At 45.4% G+C, this 21,134-nt stretch overlaps 3 protein-coding genes across 3 annotated transcripts; 2 read left to right on the top strand and 1 right to left on the bottom strand.

The window, feature by feature from the left end:
• Positions 1–766: 766 nt before the first annotated feature.
• On the top strand, positions 767–3,843 carry LOC109885296 (ADP-ribosylation factor-like protein 6-interacting protein 6). Its single transcript, XM_020477140.2, has 4 exons — positions 767–1,315; positions 1,473–1,526; positions 1,685–1,817; positions 2,385–3,843. The coding sequence occupies exons 1-4, from the start codon at positions 1,159–1,161 to the stop codon at positions 2,476–2,478; spliced, it is 438 nt and encodes a 145-aa protein (XP_020332729.2). The 5' UTR covers positions 767–1,158; the 3' UTR covers positions 2,479–3,843.
• A 3,443-nt stretch (positions 3,844–7,286) lies between these two features.
• Positions 7,287–18,010, bottom strand: LOC109885298 (NADH-ubiquinone oxidoreductase 75 kDa subunit, mitochondrial). The gene is made up of 17 exons (XM_020477145.2): positions 17,714–18,010; positions 17,089–17,165; positions 16,874–16,965; positions 16,490–16,756; positions 16,282–16,412; positions 14,950–15,135; positions 14,698–14,832; positions 14,464–14,578; positions 12,665–12,810; positions 11,971–12,099; positions 10,230–10,359; positions 9,965–10,125; positions 9,566–9,720; positions 9,241–9,416; positions 7,950–8,084; positions 7,680–7,752; positions 7,287–7,545 (listed from the first exon to the last, which is right to left on the bottom strand). Exons 2-17 carry the CDS (start codon positions 17,159–17,161, stop codon positions 7,454–7,456), a joined length of 2,196 nt encoding a protein of 731 aa, XP_020332734.2. The 5' UTR covers positions 17,162–17,165; positions 17,714–18,010; the 3' UTR covers positions 7,287–7,453.
• LOC116374133 (elongation factor 1-beta-like) lies at positions 17,990–21,070 on the top strand. The gene is made up of 6 exons (XM_031823936.1): positions 17,990–18,515; positions 19,107–19,229; positions 19,527–19,644; positions 19,928–19,994; positions 20,282–20,407; positions 20,771–21,070. The coding sequence occupies exons 1-6, from the start codon at positions 18,436–18,438 to the stop codon at positions 20,923–20,925; spliced, it is 669 nt and encodes a 222-aa protein (XP_031679796.1). The 5' UTR covers positions 17,990–18,435; the 3' UTR covers positions 20,926–21,070.
• The last annotated feature ends 64 nt before the right edge of the window (positions 21,071–21,134 follow it).

Here is a 21,134-nt window from a genome sequence, read left to right as displayed (position 1 = left end):
CATCAATATCAGAGGACAGTGTTTGTGTATATCCTCCATCAATATCAGAGGACAGTGTTTGTGTATTACATTAAGTGAAAAGTCATCACTGATTGAGGCTGCCACAAGAGGCCAGAAACACATAGTAAAAGTCAAACATAGAGATGAATAGAGGACTCTAGTTCCCAAAAGCCTGTTTTAGCATAGGCAACACTATAATGGGACACATACAATGTTGCGTTCTCTAACTATCTCTAGTCCAAGCCAAATCCTGAGAGATTGGTCACTGTCGTATTTGTCAGATTAATACATTGTATAAGATTTGTATTATTGCAGAGATGGGAGGATTCAAGGAAACAGACAGAGTTGCACGTCATAAAAAAAAAATGAAAACATATAGACAGAGTTAAGATAACTGGTTTACTGTTGATAAAATAGGCAACAGGTGTTCTCAAACGTTTTCATGTCTGACCAGGTAGGTGCACGTAATAAAAAAAAATCTGGTCTGGACAGTTGTGCTACAGATATATTTGGCCTAATGTATGGGATATATACAGTATAATCCTTTCTCTTTATTTTAGTGGATAATCACCCGTTGAAGTGTCTTGGTGAAGGAAGACTGAGTCCATTTTGTTCAAGCTGGGCTGAAGCATGTTTTGGTACACTTTCTTTCAATGTGTGATACATTGTTTGATAATGATGTTGCAAATTGTTTAGCTACACTGTGCTCTGCTGAACATCACTCTAGGTCAAGTATAGATAAGGTGTGCCCTACTGAACACTGGTGAGAAAAGAAGATGATAGATGTGTTCAAACCAACAGACAAGATGTTCGTTGTTTGCGTCAGGAAAAGTTATGCTATTCGGTTGGATTTACGTTTGTAGGGCGGGTTTAGTTTTCGGATACGGAAGAGGAAGGAGCTATGTTTTGAAAGCATTGTCAGAAGTTTAGAAAGTTACGAAAAAGGGACTTGTTGAAATAACTTTACATGACATTATTTACATAGGGCAGTGATACTATTAAAATATATCCTAATTCTATTTTAACAACGTGCGTGTCACTAATTGAAGGAAGGCAGTTTGGGAGAGGAAACTAACATCGCTACGTTGATATCTAGCGTGTGCTTGCTTTGACAACTAGTTAAACGTTTTTGAATTGTATTACTTGACTTTTACCAAGATGGACATACAACACCGGCAGCGTCCGGTCAAACCGGACCAGAGTTTTTGGGACAACCGAAGACTGTGGACCGCAAGGATTTTCTCCATGCTCTGCTGTGCAATGGTGATGTCGGTCGTTGCAGTATTCTGCGCCTTTGTTTACCTCATCTTGAAAGGTACATCGTCTGTCAAGAGTTACAGAATTCTAGTCGCGAATGCGCGGATGAAGACCCTCTTGGACAGTAGCTGAATGATATTGCTTTCTGTTAATTGTTATGTAAATATGTCATCTTGTCACTTCTGTATACTGTTTGTTGTGTGTTTGTGTTTCAGAGATGCAGAATGAGAGAGTGATTGGAGAGGATGGCTCAGAGGTTAGACTCCTAGGCAAGTACAGGTCTGTTCACAAAAGTTCATACACACAAAGCCTCCAGAATAGAAAATTAACAAAACATGTTCCCCTCCCCTCCGCCCCACCTCTCTCTCGCCCCTTTACCCCCCCTTCTCTCTCTCCCTCTGTCTCTCTCTCCTCCCCCTCTCTGTAGGGTTCTGGAGTGTTCTGGTCATGTCGGTGCTAGCAGGGTTCTGCTGCTGTAGCTTCACATGGACCATCACCTACTTTGACTCTTTTGAGCCCAGCACGTTCCTCCCAACGCCCCTGTCCCCTGGCCACCTCAGGTAACACGCGCGCACACACACACACACACGGCTCATAATAATGGCTGGAATGATATCAGGCATATCAAACATGTGGTTACCATGTAGTTGATACCATTCCACTGACTCCATTCCAGCCATTATTATGAGCCGTCCTCCCCTCAGAAGCCTCTACTGACTAACCTACATTCCCTAACTCTTCCACTGGCCTTAGCCTAATTCTCTCGTCCTTTTCCTAAATCCTCTTGTTCCATCGCTCCCTGTTGTCTCCCAAGCCCAGATAGCAGGACACACACGTGTGTAAAGAGAATGATGACATATAGAGAGCTTGGGACTATAAGGTTCTATCTGTATTTTAGTCAACATGTAGTTATTGAAACAGCCTTGTTCTGTTCAATGTTCTCTACCTATACAGTAGTCTAAATACCTCAGTTCAAAATTGCTGACATCTTTTAAACCAATGAGGGTTCAGAACTTTAAAGCCAATTATCTCAGAATCATCTTTTTCCAGATGGAACCTTACAGTCCCAAGCTGTTGATATGTGTTGCCACCTTTGATTTCTAATTGTGTATGTGTGTGTGTCTCAGGCAGGTGACAGGTCACTCCTTCCACATGAGCTACAGTGTGGCGGTCCTAAATGGCATTGTAGCGGCGATCACCATCATCTGGAGCCTTACCTGACCTTACCCACAACCCCCTGTTCTACCTGACCTTACCCACAAACCCCTGTTCTACCTGACCTTACCCACAAACCCCTGTTCTACCTGACCTTACCCACAACCCCCTGTTCTACCTGACCTTACCCACAACCCCCTGTTCTACCTGACCTTACCCACAACCCCCTGTTCTACCTGATCTTACCCACAACCCCCTGTTCTACCTGACCTTACCCACAAACCCATGTTCTACCTGACCTTACCCACAAACCCATGTTCTACCTGACCTTACCCACAAACCCCTGTTCTACCTGACCTTACCCACAAACCCCTGTTCTACCTGATCTTACCCACAAACCCCTGTTCTACCTGACCTTAACCACAAACCCCTGTTCTACCTGACCTTACCCACAAACCCTTGTTCTACCTGACCTTACCCACAAACCCCTGTTCTACCTGACCTTACCCACAAACCCCTGTTCTACCTGACCTTAACCACAAACCCCTGTTCTACCTGACCTTACCCACAAACCCTTGTTCTACCTGACCTTACCCACAAACCCCTGTTCTACCTGACCTTACCCACAACCCCGTTCTACCTGACCTTACCCACAACCCCCTGTTCTACCTGACCTTACCCACAACCCCTTGCTCTGACCCACAACCATCTCACCTGACCCAAAACCCCTTGTTCTACCTGACTTTACCCACAATCTTTCCCATGTGTATGTGTACATATCAAGAGAAGCAGTAGAACATGATGTGATACTATGAGACAATGTGTCCAGTACTAAAGTCAGCCTCTCACTCACTAGCTCCTTGTCATTTGGTTCTCCATGCTGTCCTCTTCTTGGCCAAGTCCCAGGCTGATGAAGTGTTGAGTCCCAGGTTTCTACAAAGTCAGGATACCTTTTTTAATGTACTGTATATTGTGATATCCAGCCTAAAGAGGTTTTTGGGCCAAATTAGTGCTATAAAGAGAACATTTAAAATATTAAATGAGGCTCACACATTCTAAATCTATAGTTTATTGTAAGTCTAATATATAACCTGTAGAGGTATGTTCCATGCAGTGTATCTGTGCATTTGACTGTTATTCTCACTGAACCACTGAATGATGCTTTCACTGTCTCTCCTTCCCACACTGATGTCTGTACTACTGAACAGTAAAGAAGCTCTCACCTGCCTTCTGTATCTTTTCTCCTTCCCACAATGATGTCTGTACTACTGAACAGTAAAGAAGCTGTCACCTGCCTTCTGTATCTTTTCTCCTTCCCACACTGATGTCTGTACTACTGAACAGTAAAGAAGCTCTCACCTGCCTTCTGTATCTTTTCTCCTTCCCACACTGATGTCTGTACTACTGAACAGTAAAGAAGCTCTCACCTGCCTTCTGTATCTTTTCTCCTATCTGAAATGTCTCTTACACACACACACACACACACACACACACACACACACACACACACACACACACACACACACACACACACACACACACACACACACACACACACACACACACACACACACACACAGGCCCTCAGCAGGATGTCCATTCCTTCCTCGATCTCACCTTTATCCTCCTCACAATACGCCAACAACTCATGGACACACACATAGGGAACAACTCCTGGACACACACATAGGGAACAACTCCTGGACACACACATAGGGAACAACTCCTGGACACACACATAGGGAACAACTCCTGGACACACACATAGGGAACAACTCCTGGACACACACATAGGGAACAACTCCTGGACACACACATAGGGAACAACTCCTGGACACACATGGGGAACAACTCCTGGACACACATAGGGAACAACTCCTGGACACACATAGGGAACAACTCCTGGATACACACATAGGGAACAACTCCTGGACACACACATAGGGATAAACTCCTGGATACACACATAAGTTAGGAAATGAACGAAGGTGCTGTGATTCAATTCAGTTAACTTTATTCATCCCAGAGGGGCTGTTGTTGCTGGCAGGATTAACATACACTAATAATAAACACAACCAACAGTACAATACAATACAGGCAGACAGTAATACAGTGTGTCATGACGTTGGCCTGGGGGTAGGTTTATGACAGTCATAAATACCTCTTCCCCACTTTTTCCTCTCTCTATACCCAACTGATGTTACATTTGCAAAACCCTTGGTTAACATAGAGATTCTGGGAACATCAGAAGGTGGGGAAATGAACTATATTCTGGTAATCCGACCAAAGGAACATATGCGGTGGTACTTAATGAATATGATGTCAGTTCGGTTGTCATCTGAGACATTCTCATCAATGATAAGATGACATAAACTCTACAGTGGAAAGTCTACACATCAGAGTTATCGGATTCACATGGAATTGTTGTTCAATTTAAATGTTTGAATGTGAAATTATTCATGATGGGATGAAATGTGATTTTAGCTTCTAAAATGTGAGATTTGGGTTTTCATAAGGTTAGGGCCCTGCTCAATCAGTGGCCTGCCTCTGTGAAGGGACATGGGCTATAAAACTTTTCAAACACGCCCTCTTCTCCCTTCCTATATAAAGCCTTGACGACAATATAACCTCCTGTTCTGAGGATGTGAGAACGACGGTCCAATGTTAGAATGGTTCAGATAATAACTACAGAACGAAGCCAACATCAGCGTGAGCTTTGGTTGTGAATGGTATGAACTTTGAACTCTTATTCACTACTCTTAATCACTACAGAAGTGATACCTCAACCTAGCCGTTGAGTTAGCAACAGCCGCTGCAAACGAGGGTTAGGAAGGAACAGACAGAGTATCCCATCTACCACACAACGACGTTACTACAACGTATTCAATTTACCAGCAGAGACATTCTTCAAAGGACAAAGGACTCGGTTGGGCAACACGGCCTTCCATCTACCACCGACCTACCGAAGCGCAGCTCAGAGTAAATATTTATTGCATTTTCCTTTTCGGGCAGTAATTTAGAATGTATAAGATACTGTATTTACAATAGCACAGCTTCGCCCTTTGTTCCTCAGTCTTCCCGCTCTTTCACTCAAACCCAGGCCCTTTTTTTTGTGTAACAAGCTGTCATATCTGTTCCGCCCGCCAGGGACATTTTCCTTTATGACGTCATTTGTAATCAAGTTATGATTTAATTATGTGTTTGTGTAATTCTGTGTGATTAGTTAGGTATTTAGTAAATAAATAATTAAACCCAATGTTGTATTGCTGATTCAACTTGTGAGCCAGGGTTCGTGCAGATAACCAAGAATTTATAGCTTTCAGATGAGACTGAATTAAGATGGCGATTAATATTGACTGCTATTGATGTAAAATATTACTAGGTCTTTAAGAGTTGATTCGGAAGATAACAGCTCTATAAATATTATTTTGTGGTGCCCGACTCTCTAGTTAATTACATTTACATGATTAGCTCAATCAGGTGATATTAATTACGGATAAATTATTTTATAGAATAGCATGTCATATCACTTAATCCGGCATAGCCAAAGACACGACAAGTGTAATGGATATAGTACCGTCCAGAAATAGTCCATAGTGCAAATGCAACAGTCCATACATCCCAGAATATAGTTTTAATCTACATTGGTAGTATAGGCAGTTTGAGCTCAGTCAGTCCATGACCAAAGATGCTCCACTCTCTCTCCCACTCTTTTGGGTCCAGAGCTCTTCTAGCACATCTCTGAATCTCAGTCAGTCCCCATCCAGACACCCCATGCTCTCCTCCACAGCTTCTCTGTCTCCTACTATCTCCTCCACAGCTTCTCTATGTCTCCCACGCAGTCCTACACAAATTATCTCTTTGTCTCCTACTATCTCCTCCACAGCTTCTCCATCTCCCACTCTCTCCTCCACAACTTCTCTCTGTCTCCTTCTCTCTCCTCCACAGTTTATCTCTGTCTCCTCTCTCCTCCACAGTTTGTCTCCTCTCTCCTCCACAGTTTATCTCTGTCTCCTCTCTCCTCCACAGCTTATCTCTGTCTCCTTCTCTCTCCTCCACAACATATCTCTCTGTATCCTCTTTCCTCCACAGCCTCTCTGTCTCCCTCTCTCTCCTCCACAGCTTATCTCTGTCTCCTCCACAACATATCTCTCTGTATTCTATTTCCTCCACAGCTTATCTCTGTATCCTCTTTCCTCCACAGCTTATCTCCGTCTCCTACTCTCTCCTCCACAGCTTCTCTGTCTCCTACTCTTTCCTCCACAGCTTATCTCTTTCTTCTCTCTCCTCCACAGCTTCGGTCTCCTACTCTCTCCTTCACAGCTTATCTCTGTCTCCTACTCTCTCCACTCTGTTGGGTCCAGCACTACTGTAGTACACCTCCACCATGGCATCTTTGGAGGTCAGTAAGGTGACCACGCTCTCGGTCCTTGTGAGGAGGTCATAGCCCAGGCAGAACACACTGAATAGCACAGCGAGCCCCAGCACACAAATCGCAATCTGCACCACGTGAACAGACTCCTCTCGCCAGCCCCATCTATTACCACCCCTGGGGAGAGGACATAACAGCAGGCACCTACGATACCGTTCCCCACACACCTCGCACTACAGAAGAACATCTGACCTGTCCTGCCATTAGCTCTCCACACCCTGAAATACGTCTTAGGGAAGTTCAAGACAGGAGTCTGAATGAAATTGATGTCTGACAGGTTTAGAACAGAACATCTCTGCTGACGTCACTCTGTGTTGGCTACAACGCTTCAACTCCACAAAGTAGAAACAAGACAGAAAACTGTTATAATGTGTGTGGAACAAAGGACAAACAGTGGTGTTGGAGATGACCTCATGAGGGTAATAACACAAGGACAGAGTGCTACAGGATAGGATTTATTTCATAATCAGAGTACAGTTTCATTTTCAGCTTTCTTTAACAAAGCCTCTTCCCTCGAACATCTTTACAGCAATCAGCAAAAAACTACTTAAATAAAGGAGAGCAACATCACTGTGTGTGTTTTGGCTGTCTGAGTGTGTGCGTATGAGTTCAGCAGATGGATGGTTCATCGACGGCGTCAGCTCCCTCTGTGACGGCCTTCACACACTTGGCCATGGTCTGAGACGCTCTGCTAATGGGATCTATGGGAGAGATAGAGAATGTTACACACACACACACACGTGACGAGAGGATCCCACCAGTTATCCATGTGCATTCCACCCTCTCATCAGTCTGACAACACATTCACAGCTGTGCTATGATACATTATACATACCTGTCATATAGAAGTCTTTAGCGGTCAGCTGAGGAGAGACCAGAGGATCTGCTAGAAGAGTCTGATTCACAGCCTGAGAGAGACAGACAGAGAGACAGAGAAATAAAGGACAGTTGAGGTTGCTCTCAATTTCAGTGTCAAAGACCACAGTCTCCATTTATGATTTCATAACAGCTGATCGTAAAGAAAAGTCAGTTAAGGGGTGGAATGTTCAAGGTTATGTTCTGACCTGTGAGAGTTTGAGGTTAGGGGTAAAAGGTTAAGGGTTACCTGTGAGAGCTGGTTGGCCTGTTTAAAGTAGTTGGCTTCCTCAACGTCGTCGTAGCGGACCAGGTTAGGAGAAACCTCGGCCAGCCGACCCCTCACCTCATCCACAGAGTCATAGGGCAGAGTCAGCCCCGCCAGCTGCAACACACACAGTTACATATACACCCACAGTTACATATACACCCACAGTTACATATACACCCACACCCACAGTTACATATACACCCACACCCACAGTTACATATACACCCACAGTTACATATACACCCACAGTTACATATACACCCACAGTTACATATACACCCACACCCACAGTTACATATACACCCACAGTTACATATACACCCACAGTTACATATACACCCACAGTTACATATACACCCACAGTTACATATACACCCACACACACAGTTACATATACACCCACAGTTACATATACACCCACAGTTACATATACACCCACAGTTACATATACACCCACAGTTACATATACACCCACAGTTACATATACAACCACAGTTACATATACACACACACCCACAGTTACATATACACCCACAGTTACATATACACCCACAGTTACATATACAACCACACCCACAGTTACATATACACCCACACCCACAGTTACATATACACCCACAGTTACATATACACCCACAGTTACATATACAACCACACCCACAGTTACATATACACCCACAGTTACATATACACCCACAGTTACATATACAACCACAGTTACATATACACCCACAGTTACATATACACCCACAGTTACATATACACCCACACCCACAGTTACATATACAACCACACCCACAGTTACATATACACCCACAGTTACATATACACCCACAGTTACATATACAACCACAGTTACATATACACCCACACCCACAGTTACATATACACCCACACACACTGTTACATATACACCCACAGTTACATATACACCCACACACACAGTTACATATACAACCACACCCACAGTTACATATACACCCACAGTTACATATACACCCACACCCACAGTTACATATACACCCACAGTTACATATACACCCACAGTTACATATACACCCACAGTTACATATACACCCACACCCACAGTTACATATACACCCACAGTTACATATACACCCACAGTTACATATACACCCACAGTTACATATACACCCACAGTTACATATACAACCACAGTTACATATACACACACACACACACACACACACACACACACACACACAGTCTTCAAGAAATGTATACGGTATATATATGTGTGTGTGTGTACCTCGGAGATGGCTCTGATGATCTTCCAGTCCTCCCTGGCCATGCCGGGCGCAGTGACGGCCACGCGTGTCTGTTGACTCCTCCCCTCTGTGTTGACATATGTTCCATTCTTCTCAGTGTACGCCGCACCGGGCAGGATGACATCAGCCATGGTGGCACCCACATCTCCATGGTGACCTGGCAACGATACACATTTACCATACATATGCTGTATATAGCATGACAATTGTGTGTATCATGGGAAGTGCACTGGGTGTTCTACCCTGATAAATGAACATGCTGTCCTGTGTGTGTGTGTGTGTGTGTACAGATAGATAGGTGTGTACCCTGGTAAATGATCATGCAGTCTTTAGGCAGGTCTTGTCTGGTGATGCATTCTCTGTCAGCTCCTAGCAGGAACAGAACCTTGGGTGGGGCTTTACGGATAGACTCCACCCCCGCCTTGTAGCCCAGGTCCAGGGCTGCCACCTGACTGGCTACCCTGCAGATAGACAAAAATATGATTGGACGCTAGTAGACACACACACAAGAATATATTTTTTTTTTATTTCACCTTTATTTGATGATTGGATGCTAGTAGGGATAGACTAAGTTGTTAGCTGTATGCTAAATGCTAGTAAAAGCTAGATGCTAAATGCTAATATTAGCCATTTACTAAATGCTAATAATAGCTGGATGCTAAATGCGACTAGAAGTTAGCCCAGTGATAGCTTTAGCATGCTAACCTGTGCAGCACGTTGAGGACCTTCCAGCCCTCCTCCACTCCGCTGCTGGCCCGGGCATTCTGGGCGATGGTTTGCACAGAGCTCAAGATGGCTCCTCCATCGTCCCTCTGAAGAGAGGCACTGCCCACCACCACTACCGGCTGCTTGGCCTGCGCGAGCACCTGGCGGGGAGAGAGAGAGGGACCGGGGAAAGGTTAGGGCAGTGCATAACCACAGAGCTGGATCACGTCCAGTAGTACACACCATTATGGAAGGCCGTGGTTACCTGGCAGAAGGGGTGTGTTCCGTTAGCGATGTCCTGCAGCACCTGAGTGGACTCTCCCAGGTGGTCGTAAGTGTAACTCAGATCCACACTGCTCCCCACCACAGACACCTTCAACTCATTATGCAACCAGCTGAGAGGGGAGGGGGAGATGATGAGGGAGGCTTCCTACTGCAAGTTGGTGTGTGTGTGTGTGTGTGTGTGTGTGTGTGTGTGTGAGCTGCAGACATCAATTAATGTGTGTGTGTATTTGTGCAGGTAGCACTTTTAGATACATCTGTTGAAGAAAGCGGGACCTCACAGCAAGGATTGGTGTGTGTGTGAGTGAGTTTAGATATGTGTGTGAGTGAGTGAGTGAGTTTAGATATATGTATGTGTGTGTGTGTGTGTGTGTGTGTGAGTGTGTGTGTGTAGCCCATGTTTAGGTGTGTGTGTGTGTGTGTGTGTGTGTCGCCCATGTTTAGGTGTGTGTGTGTGTAGCCCATGTTTAGGTGTGTGTGTGTGTGTGTGTAGCCCATGTTTAGGTGTGTGTGTGTGTGTGTGTGTGTGTGTGTAGCCCATGTTTAGGTGTGTGTGTGTAGCCCATGTTTAGGTGTGTGTGTGTAGCCCATGTTTAGGTGTGTGTGGCCCATGTTTAGGTGTGTGTGTGTGTGTGTGTAGCCCATGTTTAGGTGTGTGTGTGTGTGTGTGTGTGTGTAGCCCATGTTTAGGTGTGTGTGTGTGTAGCCCATGTTTAGGTGTGTGTGTGTAGCCCATGTTTAGGTGTGTGTGTGTGTGTGTAGCCCATGTTTAGGTGTGTGTGTGTGTGTGTAGCCCATGTTTAGGTGTGTGTGTGTGTGTGTGTGTGTAGCCCATGTTTAGGTGTGTGTGTGTGTGTGTGTGTAGCCCATGTTTAGGTGTGTGTGTGTGTGTGTGTGTGTAGCCCATGTTTAGGTGTGTGTGTGTGTGTGTGTGTGTAGCCCATGTTTAGGTGTGTGTGTGTAGCCCATGTTTAGGTGTGTGTGTGTAGCCCATGTTTAGGTGTGTGTGGCCCATGTTTAGGTGTGTGTGTGTGTGTGTGTGTGTAGCCCATGTTTAGGTGTGTGTGTGTGTGTGTGTGTAGCCCATGTTTAGGTGTGTGTGTGTGTGTGTGTGTAGCCCATGTTTAGGTGTGTGTGTGTGTAGCCATGTTTAGGTGTGTGTGTGTGTGTGTGTAGCCCATGTTTAGGTGTGTGTGTGTGTGTGTAGCCCATGTTTAGGTGTGTGTGTGTGTGTGTAGCCCATGTTTAGGTGTGTGTGTGTGTGTGTAGCCCATGTTTAGGTGTGTGTGTGTGTGTAGCCCATGTTTAGGTGTGTGTGTGTGTGTGTAGCCCATGTTTAGGTGTGTGTGTGTGTGTGTAGCCCATGTTTAGGTGTGTGTGTGTGTGTGTGTGTGTGTGTGTGTGTGTGTGTAGCCCATGTTTAGGTGTGTGTGTGTGTGTGTGTGTAGCCCATGTTTAGGTGTGTGTGTGTGTGTGTGTGGCCCATGTTTAGATGTGTGTGTGAGTGAGTTTAGGTGTGTGTGTGTACCTCTTGCGGACGCGTGCATTGAAGAGTGGGGTCTCGTAGCGAGGGTTGGTGTGTGTGTGTGTGTGTGTGAGTGAGTGTAGATGTGTTTGTGCGTGTGCGTGTGTGTGTGTGAGTTTAGGTGTGTGTGTGTGTGAGTTTAGGTGTGTGTGTGTGTTTAGGTGTGTGTGTGTAGGTGTGTGTGTGTGTGTGTGTGTACCTCTTGCGGACGCGTGCATTGAAGAGTGGGGCCTCGTAACGAGGGTTGGTTCCTATAAGTAACAGCAGGTCAGCTTCCTCAATGCCACTGATCCCAGAGTTCAGCAGGTAGTTGGAACGCAGGTCAGAGCTACACAAACCACAATACAACCTTTTACTAACCATGAGCCAACCTTTTACTAACCATAATACAACCTATTACTTACCATAATACAAACTATTATTACTATACCATAACCAACCATAATCTAACCATGACACAACACTCACTCCCACTAACTCCTTCCCCACTACTCACCCCTTACTCCCACACCCTTATTCTTCCCCTCCCTCCCCACTGACTCAGCACGCTCCCCCACCCTTTCCTACCTCCCCCTCCCTGATTTAACCAGCCCCAGTGGCAGGGAAGACTCCCACCCTGACTCACCCAGTCCCAGCATCAGGGAAGACCTCCACCCTGACTCACCCAGCCCCAGCATCAAGGAAGACCTCCAACCCTGACTCACCCAGCCACAGCATCAGGGAAGACTCCCACCCTGACTCACACAGCCACAGCATCAGGAAAGACTCCCACCCTGACTCACCCAGCCCTAGCATCAGGGAAGACCCCCACCCTGACTCACCCAGCATCAGGGAAGACCTCCACCCTGTCTCACCCAGCCCCAGTATCAGGGAAGACCCCCACCCCGACTCACCCAGCCCCAGCATCAGGGAAGACCTCCTCGGTACAGAGGTTGTCACTGTTCAGTCTGTTGAGCAGGTCCTTCAGAGACACCAGAGCCTCTGCATCCACCATGCCTCCAGCTATGGCTGCCACGTCACTGCCCTGGGCTCCCTGCAACTATACACACACACGATACCTAAACATACATACAGTGCATTCAGGAAAGTATTCAGACCCCTTCATTTTGTTACGTTACAGACTCATTTTAAAATGTATTAAATTAATGTATTTCCTCAAGCTACACACAATGCCCATTTTGACATCACAATACCCCACAATGACAAAGTGAAAACAGGTTTATAGAAATGTTATCAAATGTATTTTCCAAAACAGAAATACAATATTTACATAAGTATTCAGAACCTTTGCTATGAGACTCTAAATTGAGCTCAGGTGCATCCTGTTTCCATTGATCATCCTTAAGATGTTTGTACAACTTGGAGTCCACCTGTGGTCAATTCAAATGATTGGACATGATTTGGAAAGGCACACACCTGTCTATATAAGGTCCCACAGTTGACAGTGCATGTCAGAGCAAAAATCAAGCCATGTGGTTGAAGGAATTGTCCAAAGAGCTCTGAGACAGGATTGTGTCGAGGCACAGATCTGGGGAAGGGTACCCCAAAAATTCTGCAGCATTGAAGTTCCCCAAGAGCACAGTGGCCTTCGTCATTATTAAATGGAGGAAGTTTAGAACCACTAAGACTCATCCTAGATCTGGCCGCCCGGCCAAACTGAGCAATCGGGGGAGAAGGGCCTTAGTCAGGGAGGTGGCAAAGAACCCGATGGTCACTCTGACAGAGCTCCAGAGTTCCTCTGTGGAGATGGGAGAAACATCCAGAAGTACAACCATCTCTGCAGCACTCCGCCAATCAGGTATTTATGGTAGAGTGGCCAGACGGAAGCCACTCCTCAGTAAATGGCACATGACAACCTGCTTGGAGTTTGTCAAAAGGCACCTAAATGACTCTAAGACCATGAGAAACAGGATTCTCAGGTCTGATGAAACCACGATTGAACACTTTGGCCTGGATGGAGATGAACGGAGCAAAGTACTGAGAGATCTTTGATGAAGTCCTGAGCACTCTGGAGCAGGTTCTCAGACTGGGGCGAAGGTTCACCTCCCAACAGGACAACAACCCTAAGCACACAGCCAAGACAACGCAGGAGTGGCTTCGGGACAAGTCTCAATGTCATTGAGTGGCCCAGCCAGAGCCCGGAATTGAACCAGATCAAACATCTCTGAAGAGACCTGAAAATAGCTGTGCAGTGACGCTCCCCTTCCAACCTGACAGAGCTTGAGAGGATCTGCAGAGAAGGGGAAAAACTCCCCAAATACAGGTGCGCCAAGCTTGTAGCGTCACACCCAAGAAGACTCAAGGCTGTAATCGCTTCCAATAGGTGCTTCAACAATGTACTGAGTAAAGGGTCTGAATACTTATGTAAATGTGATATGTTAATTTTTAATACATTTGCAAACATTTCTTTAAAAAACGGTTTTTGCTTTGTCATTATGGGGTATTGTGTGTAGATTGAGGGGGGAAAAACGATTTAATCACCTTTAGAATAAGGCTGTAACGCAACAAAATGTGGGAAAAGTCAAGGGGTCTGAATACTTTTGGAATGCACTGTATATACTAACTCTTTATACAGACATAAAGATTAGACACCACTTCAGATCTTCAGACTGACAGAAAACAATGTCATTGCCTACAGTGTCCAACATGTCTGTTGAGTGACACCAGCGACAGACACTACACAGAGACTTACTGCTCCGGCCACACGTGTGAGTACGTCTTCCCAGGATGTGGGGACCAGCTGTCCTGACGCGTCCTTCACCATAGGCTGGGTCAGCCTCTGGCGCTTCAGACCGTCATACGCAAACCTACACACACACACACACACACACATTATATATTCTGATTGAAGTCCCAGCTGTTTGCAGGGTGATAGACAGGTAAGGGGTGTGGTTAGGGCCAGGTGTGGGCAAGTTCTATGTCTCACCTGGTCTTGTCTGAGATCCACTCCTCGTTGATGTCTTCGTTCAGGCGGGGCAGAACCCTCATCACCTCTCCACCACGCGTACTCACAATGATGTTACTGCCTACTGCATCCAACACATCTATAGACTCAGTCTTCCTGCAAACACACAGCAAGGTTACACACCCAACAATGGTACTGCCTCCACCTCTATCATGTCTATATACTAGATCTAGAGTGTAGTTCCATCGTCCTTTTTTACAAACACACACTTACCTGGTCTCCCAGGGTCGTGAGGTGAAGGCGTATGGTTTGGAAGTGAGGGCTCCTACAGGACAGATGTCGATGACGTTTCCTGACATCTCGGACATGAACATCTTCTCCACGTACGTTCCCACCTGCATGTTGTTCCCTCTGCCTGTGGTACCCAGGTCCTCTACACCTGCAATCTCACTGGCAAAACTGGCACAGGGAGAAAAAAAACAATCAAATCAACTGGTCAATACCACCCCATGGCCTGCAATCTCACAGGCAAAACTGGCATTTGGGCACAAAGGCCTAGCATTAGAATGTATACAGAGTGGAGATAGGAGTACGGTGGCTGAGAAGGACATACTAGGGCTCCCGTGTGGCACAGCGGTCTAAGACACTGCATCTCAGTGCAAGAGGCATCACTACAGTCCCTGGTTCAAATCCAGGCTGTATCACACCCGGCTGTGATTGGGAGTCCCATAGGGCGGCGCACAATAGGCCCAGCATCGTCCTGGTTTGGCCGGGATAGGCCGTCATTGTAAATAAGATTTGTTTCTTAATTGAGTTCCTTAGTTAAATAAAAGTTAAATATACACTACTGTTCTAAAGGGGTCACTTAGAAATGTCCTTGATTTGGAAAAATTAAAATGGTCCATTAAAATAACATCAAATTGATCAGACGTTGTTAATCTTGTAAATTACTATTGTAGCTGGAAACGGCAGATTTTTTTTAATGGAATATCTACATAGGCGTACAGACGCCCATTATCAGCAACCATCACTCCTGTGTTCTAATGGCACATTCTGTTAGCTAATCCCAAGTTTATCATTTTAAATGGCTAATTGATCATTAGAAAATGCTTTTGCAATTATGCAATTATATCTTTAGACTAGTTGAGTATCTGGAGCATCAGCATTTGTGGGTTCGATTACAGGCTCAAAATGGCCAGAAACAAGGAATTTCTTAAACTCGGCAGTCTATTCTTGTTCTGAGAAATTAAGGCTATTCCATGCTAGAAACTGGCCTGTAATCAAACCCACAAATGATGATGCTCCAGATACTCAACTAGTCTAAAGATAATCAGCACAACAGTTTTCAGCTGTGCAAACGTAATTGAAAAAGGGTTTTCTAATGATCAATTAGCCTTTAAAATGATAAACTTGGATTAGCTAACACAACATGCCATTGGAACACAGGAGTGATGGTTGCTGATAATGGGCCTCTACGCCTATGTAGATATTCCATTGAATGGTAGTGTATATATATATAGAGATTTTTTTTAACCAAGCGAAGGGAGTGAGAGAGAGAGTGAGGAGTATGGTGGCTGAGAAGGACATACTGAGCATAGTACTCACCGGATGCAGCGTGTGCACTGGATGCAGCGGGTCATGATTGTTTTGATGAGTGGTCCAATGTTCTTATCCTCCACAGCCCGCTTGTCCTCAGAGAAACGACTGCGGTCTGAACCAAACTGCATGGACTGGTCCTGAGACACAAACCAAACCCAAAAACACAACAGTCAGTGTGTGTGTGTCCATTTACACATCCAGAGTGTGTTTTTACCTGAAGGTCACACTCTCCTCCCTGGTCACAGATGGGGCAGTCCAGAGGGTGGTTAGCCAGCAGGAACTCCATCACTCCCTCTCTGGCCTTGCGGGTCTTCTCTGAGTTGGTTAGGATGTTCCAGCCTTTCATCACTGGCATGGCGCACGCGGCCGCCAGCTTTGGGGCTTTCTCAATCTCCACCAGACACATTCTGCAGTTCCCAGCCACGGACAGGCGCTCATGGTAGCAGAACCGAGGAATCTGCACCCCCATCTTCTCACAGGCCTAAACACACACGGATACAATGAGTCAGTCACGATAAAACACACAACCCCAATTAGTCACCAGGCCTAGAATTTAACCCTACAGGGTGATTGGGGTCAGGGTGAGGTCAAAGGTTACCTGCAGCACGGTGGTTCCAGGCAGCACCTCCACTGGTTTCCCATCAACAAACACCTCCACCATGTTACTGGCAGCTCTCGCTGAGGTACGCACTGCAAACACAGATAGAGATTACACTTCAAAGCAACCAGAAACCCTAGAGAGAAATTGTGAGTGTTCTCTTCAAAACACATGAATGTATCCAAGTAGCTTGAGGGTGCACACACGATCTTTACCATTGTTGGAGGGGGCCAGGCTGCCCTTGGCTGCCCCTGCTAGCGCGCGGCTAACGGATGGCAAACGCAACATGACGCTAGAAAGAGAGAGCGCAGAAGTCAAACATCTCTAACTGGCTACTGTGGCTATAGCTAATACTTGTAGCTATCTTATCTAAGAGTAATTCACTGTATGGGTTGCATATGTCATAACAAATTACATTAGTTTGATTAATTATGATCATATATGTGCACCACTACCGGTGATCTATGGCAAGTGGCAAATGCGTAACGAGATGTAAACTCAAGATGTTACAACAAAATCGGACAGCCTTGCTAGAAGTTGTCACACACACAGTCAACATAAGAGTGAATCCATGTCCACGTCAGTTAAGTTACATCTAACGGTCTCCCCTATCTCTGAAGTTAGCCCTGGTACAGCTGTTGACGTTTTCTCCCCACTCGAGTTGGTGTTGAATGCTTTCTAGGTTAGCAAGTTAAAGCGTTCAATGTTAGCTAACTACAAGTCAAGGACACCGGACATCGCACTGATTTTTCAGCGGCTGGCTGTTACTAAATCCAAAGATTGTAAACTATACAATCGGCATGGTCACATAGGAATGAAGTATTGGTATTTTATTCTTACCTTGTCGCTATTTGGCCTTCTTGACCAGAACAGCGATTTATGTATGTACTAGCTAGCAATCCTACTGGGAATCTCCGTCACAACAACGAAAATGAACGATTCACCACGATATATTAAAGGAAGAAATAGCTAATTTTGCCCATACTTCTTAATTTAAAATTAAGTTACATGTATTTACATAATAATAAAACATATTCATATGTTCAAAACTATTATAACCATAAAGATATTTAACGTTGTTGAGTTATAATATGCCCTTTCACCCCGTAAAACGTTAGTACTTCCGGTTGAAATGCTTTCCTAAATGTTCGTGATTTGTGTGCTTTTACTGTTTAAATAGCCACTTTGATGTTTAATATATATATATATATATATATATATATATATTGAAATACATTAGCAAGCCAGATTTTTTATTTGCATCGTATTATAACATTATTGTTACGAGAGTGATGAATGCTGATTATATGCTGCATTTTGTGAGACTTCTGTATAAACGTGAAACGATCAAAATAATAATAGAATCTCTAATTGTATAGCTGCAGTTTGGTGAAAGTAACATTGTTTTTAGAATGGAAGAAAATAACATTCAAATTAGAGAACAGGGAGGTGGAGTCGCACGGGTCGCCGTCACTGGTATAAAATCCTCCTCGTGTTCCTTCCTCGTTCCTTCGCTCTTCCTGCACTGCACGTATTGTCTCGTCTCAGACGCATCTTGAACAATGGGCTTTGGCGACCTGAAAACCCCTGGCGGCCTCAAGGTCCTCAACGACTTTTTAGCCGACAAGAGCTACATCGAGGGGTTGGTAGGCATTTGTACCCATTTTTGTTGTATGTATCGACCAAGCTAGCCAGCCAACCGCGACAATGGCGTCGCAGTTGGCAAGTTCGCTATGTTAGCGACCTTCTCCCTAACCTTAGCGGTCTGAACTTCGTGCAAATTATTTTACGGATATGATTCTGAATTCAGTTATTGTACTCGTGTCGTCCTAAAGTAGACGCCAAACCAGAGGCTAGCTTTTGTGGACACCCATAGTAGGTAATGGTGTTGCATGCTCTTCCGTGAGGTTACCTGCTAACTTAGTTTGAAGGACGTGGACGGCTGCACATGAAGGTGCTAGATTGGAGGGGAAGTCGAATATTTAACTAAAATGGCTAGGTAACTCAACTACACCTTGAGTGAAATACGGGTACTGAACCGGGGGGGGGCGTATTTGGTTTACTTGGAAGGTCCAGAATGCTCAGGTAGTATTCTGCGACTTGCGTGATGGTTATCAAGTATGAAATGAAATCACGGGAGTCTCCGCTACACTTTTATATCTGCAATGTGCTGTAGGCACAGATCTAGGATCCAATTGTCCACATTCTATGTTTAACTTTCCTCCCTGTGCAGGTGGGTGCCCTCCCAGGCCGACGTGGCTGTGTTCGATGCAATCCCCTCAGCCCCCTCAACAGTCCAGTGCCATGCTCTTCGCTGGTACAACCACATCAAGTCATTCCAGAACCAGAAGGGCAGGTGAGTTGTGCACTATAATTGCCAGTTAATTACTTGTTACCCGTTGCTACTGATCTAGGATTTGCATGATGATTTCACACCATCTTTCGCCTGATTGTCTGATGCACAAACTTTTAGTACTGATGAGTCTGGATCATGGACGAAAATAAGATTGGTGTATACACGAATTGGGACATCTGTTTAACTTGCCCTTTCTGACCTCCCCGCCCTCTTTACCCTTTCTCTACTCACTGTTCTTCCCTGCCCGTTGTCCTTTACTTCTGTCTTCCCCTTCTCATCTCCCTCCCCTCACTGCAGTTTGCCAGGTGTAAAGAAGCCCCTGGGCCAGTATGGTCCTTCCGGGGTGGCGGACAACACAGCTGCAGACTCAAAGGATGACGATGATGACATGGACCTGTTTGGCTCTGACGACGAGGTGACTGCTTCCTGTTTTGAATTCAATTCAACTTTATTAATCCTCAGCGGGTGAGCTGTTTCAAATTATCTGAGATGTCAGACGCAGAGCTATCCATGTTGGCCCCAAATGTTCTACGGCAATGACTGTCTTATATGGAGTCTTCAGTGAGCTGACATACAAAAAAAATGAAGGGGGGGGGGGCAGACAGGCAATGTATTTGTAGAATTGAACATGGTTGGCTGTTGGAAATCCATCTCAAGCATAGCTGACCCCACTAACCTTTGCTCTCTCACTCCTGCAGGAGGACGCAGAGGCAGAAAGGCTGAAGGAGGAGAGAATCGCAGCTTACGCCGCCAAGAAGTCAAAGAGTACGTCATGCACAGCTAACATTGCACGCCTTGTGTAATGTAGACTAGAAAAGTCACAACATGTGCATGTCCTGCGACGCTGTGAAGGACAGAACATTGCCCACATGCACAAAGCTGGCTATTCTATGATGATTCTAACACCATCTTTCGGCTGATTCGTGATGGACACCTTTTTATAATCTGAGTACTGCCAGACAATATAAGGTCATTGTTTGCTTGGTTGTTTTGAGGGGTTGACACTCACGGTCAGTATGTCTGTCCTTTCTGTGCACATCTCACCACCACAGAGCCCACACTCATCGCCAAGTCATCGATCCTGCTTGATGTGAAACCGTGGGATGATGAGACGGACATGGCCAAGCTGGAGGAGTGTGTTCGCAGCATCTCAATGGACGGCCTGCTTTGGGGACAGTGTAAGTGCAGGAAGAGTGCACTACAGTGGTGGCTGGTGAAAGGATGACAGCGCATGGTAAAGGCTGGAATGGACCTGCTATGGTTTCATTCCAGCCATTCACTGGGAACAACCTGAGGACAGTGCAACAGTTACCAGTGCTACTATTGACTGATGCAGGTTAAGTTACAATGCAGCTGGTTCAGTGCTGCCCCCTGCACACAAATGTTTCTTACTGTCCCGGTCTGTCTGCACTCCACGGAAGGCAGGGATGCTTGGTCTCAAACACTTCTGTAGCTCTTGCTCAATCTGTCATGGGCTCTGCTCTTGTTTGAATGTCTCCACCAAAACTTGTGTTGACATCTGTTCCCTTCTCCCCCTTCAGCCAAGCTGGTACCAGTGGGCTATGGCATCAAGAAGCTGCAGATCGGGTGTGTGGTAGAGGACGACAAGGTGGGAACAGACCAGCTGGAGGAACAGATTACAGCCTTTGAGGACTACGTCCAGTCTATGGATGTGGCTGCCTTCAACAAGATCTAAAACACTTACCAACAAAGACACTGAGCACTTTGGAGTTGTAATAAAAAGCACTTCAGATGGAAAATGTTTGTTTTTTTACATTCTGACAAGTGGTTCTGCCTGGTTTGTGTAGCTTTTGAGTAAAGACTTGGGTATTTTGGCTAAACTCGGCTGGTGAATTGCATTCTCTGAGGGTCCTAAATGTGCTGATATCACTGCCATTTCCTTGT

The sequence above is a fragment of the Oncorhynchus kisutch genome, linkage group LG5 (genome assembly GCF_002021735.2).
Source record: "Oncorhynchus kisutch isolate 150728-3 linkage group LG5, Okis_V2, whole genome shotgun sequence".
NCBI lineage: Eukaryota > Metazoa > Chordata > Actinopteri > Salmoniformes > Salmonidae > Oncorhynchus > Oncorhynchus kisutch.
The sequence above is the reverse complement of the archived record's forward strand: the minus strand, read 5'-3'. Positions and strand labels throughout refer to the sequence as shown.

What these genes read in the sequence shown, in the direction of transcription:
- LOC109885296 (XM_020477140.2), top strand. Translation starts at nt 1,159, where the DNA reads ATGGACATACAACACCGGCAGCGTCCGGTCAAACCGGACCAGAGTTTT. An exon ending in TGTTTACCTCATCTTGAAAG is followed by an intron (nt 1,316 to 1,472) that starts GTACATCGTCTG and finishes TTTGTGTTTCAG; the next exon opens with AGATGCAGAATGAGAGAGTG. An exon ending in CTGTCCCCTGGCCACCTCAG is followed by an intron (nt 1,818 to 2,384) that starts GTAACACGCGCG and finishes TGTGTGTCTCAG; the next exon opens with GCAGGTGACAGGTCACTCCT.
- LOC109885298 (XM_020477145.2), bottom strand. Translation starts at nt 17,161, where the DNA reads ATGTTGCGTTTGCCATCCGTTAGCCGCGCGCTAGCAGGGGCAGCCAAG. An exon ending in CAGTGCACACGCTGCATCCG is followed by an intron (nt 15,136 to 16,281) that starts GTGAGTACTATG and finishes TCCCTGTGCCAG; the next exon opens with TTTTGCCAGTGAGATTGCAG. An exon ending in TCATCAGAGCCATCTCCGAG is followed by an intron (nt 8,085 to 9,240) that starts GTACACACACAC and finishes TGTGTGTTGCAG; the next exon opens with CTGGCGGGGCTGACTCTGCC.
- LOC116374133 (XM_031823936.1), top strand. Translation starts at nt 18,436, where the DNA reads ATGGGCTTTGGCGACCTGAAAACCCCTGGCGGCCTCAAGGTCCTCAAC. An exon ending in GACAAGAGCTACATCGAGGG is followed by an intron (nt 18,516 to 19,106) that starts GTTGGTAGGCAT and finishes CTCCCTGTGCAG; the next exon opens with GTGGGTGCCCTCCCAGGCCG. An exon ending in CGCCGCCAAGAAGTCAAAGA is followed by an intron (nt 19,995 to 20,281) that starts GTACGTCATGCA and finishes TCACCACCACAG; the next exon opens with AGCCCACACTCATCGCCAAG.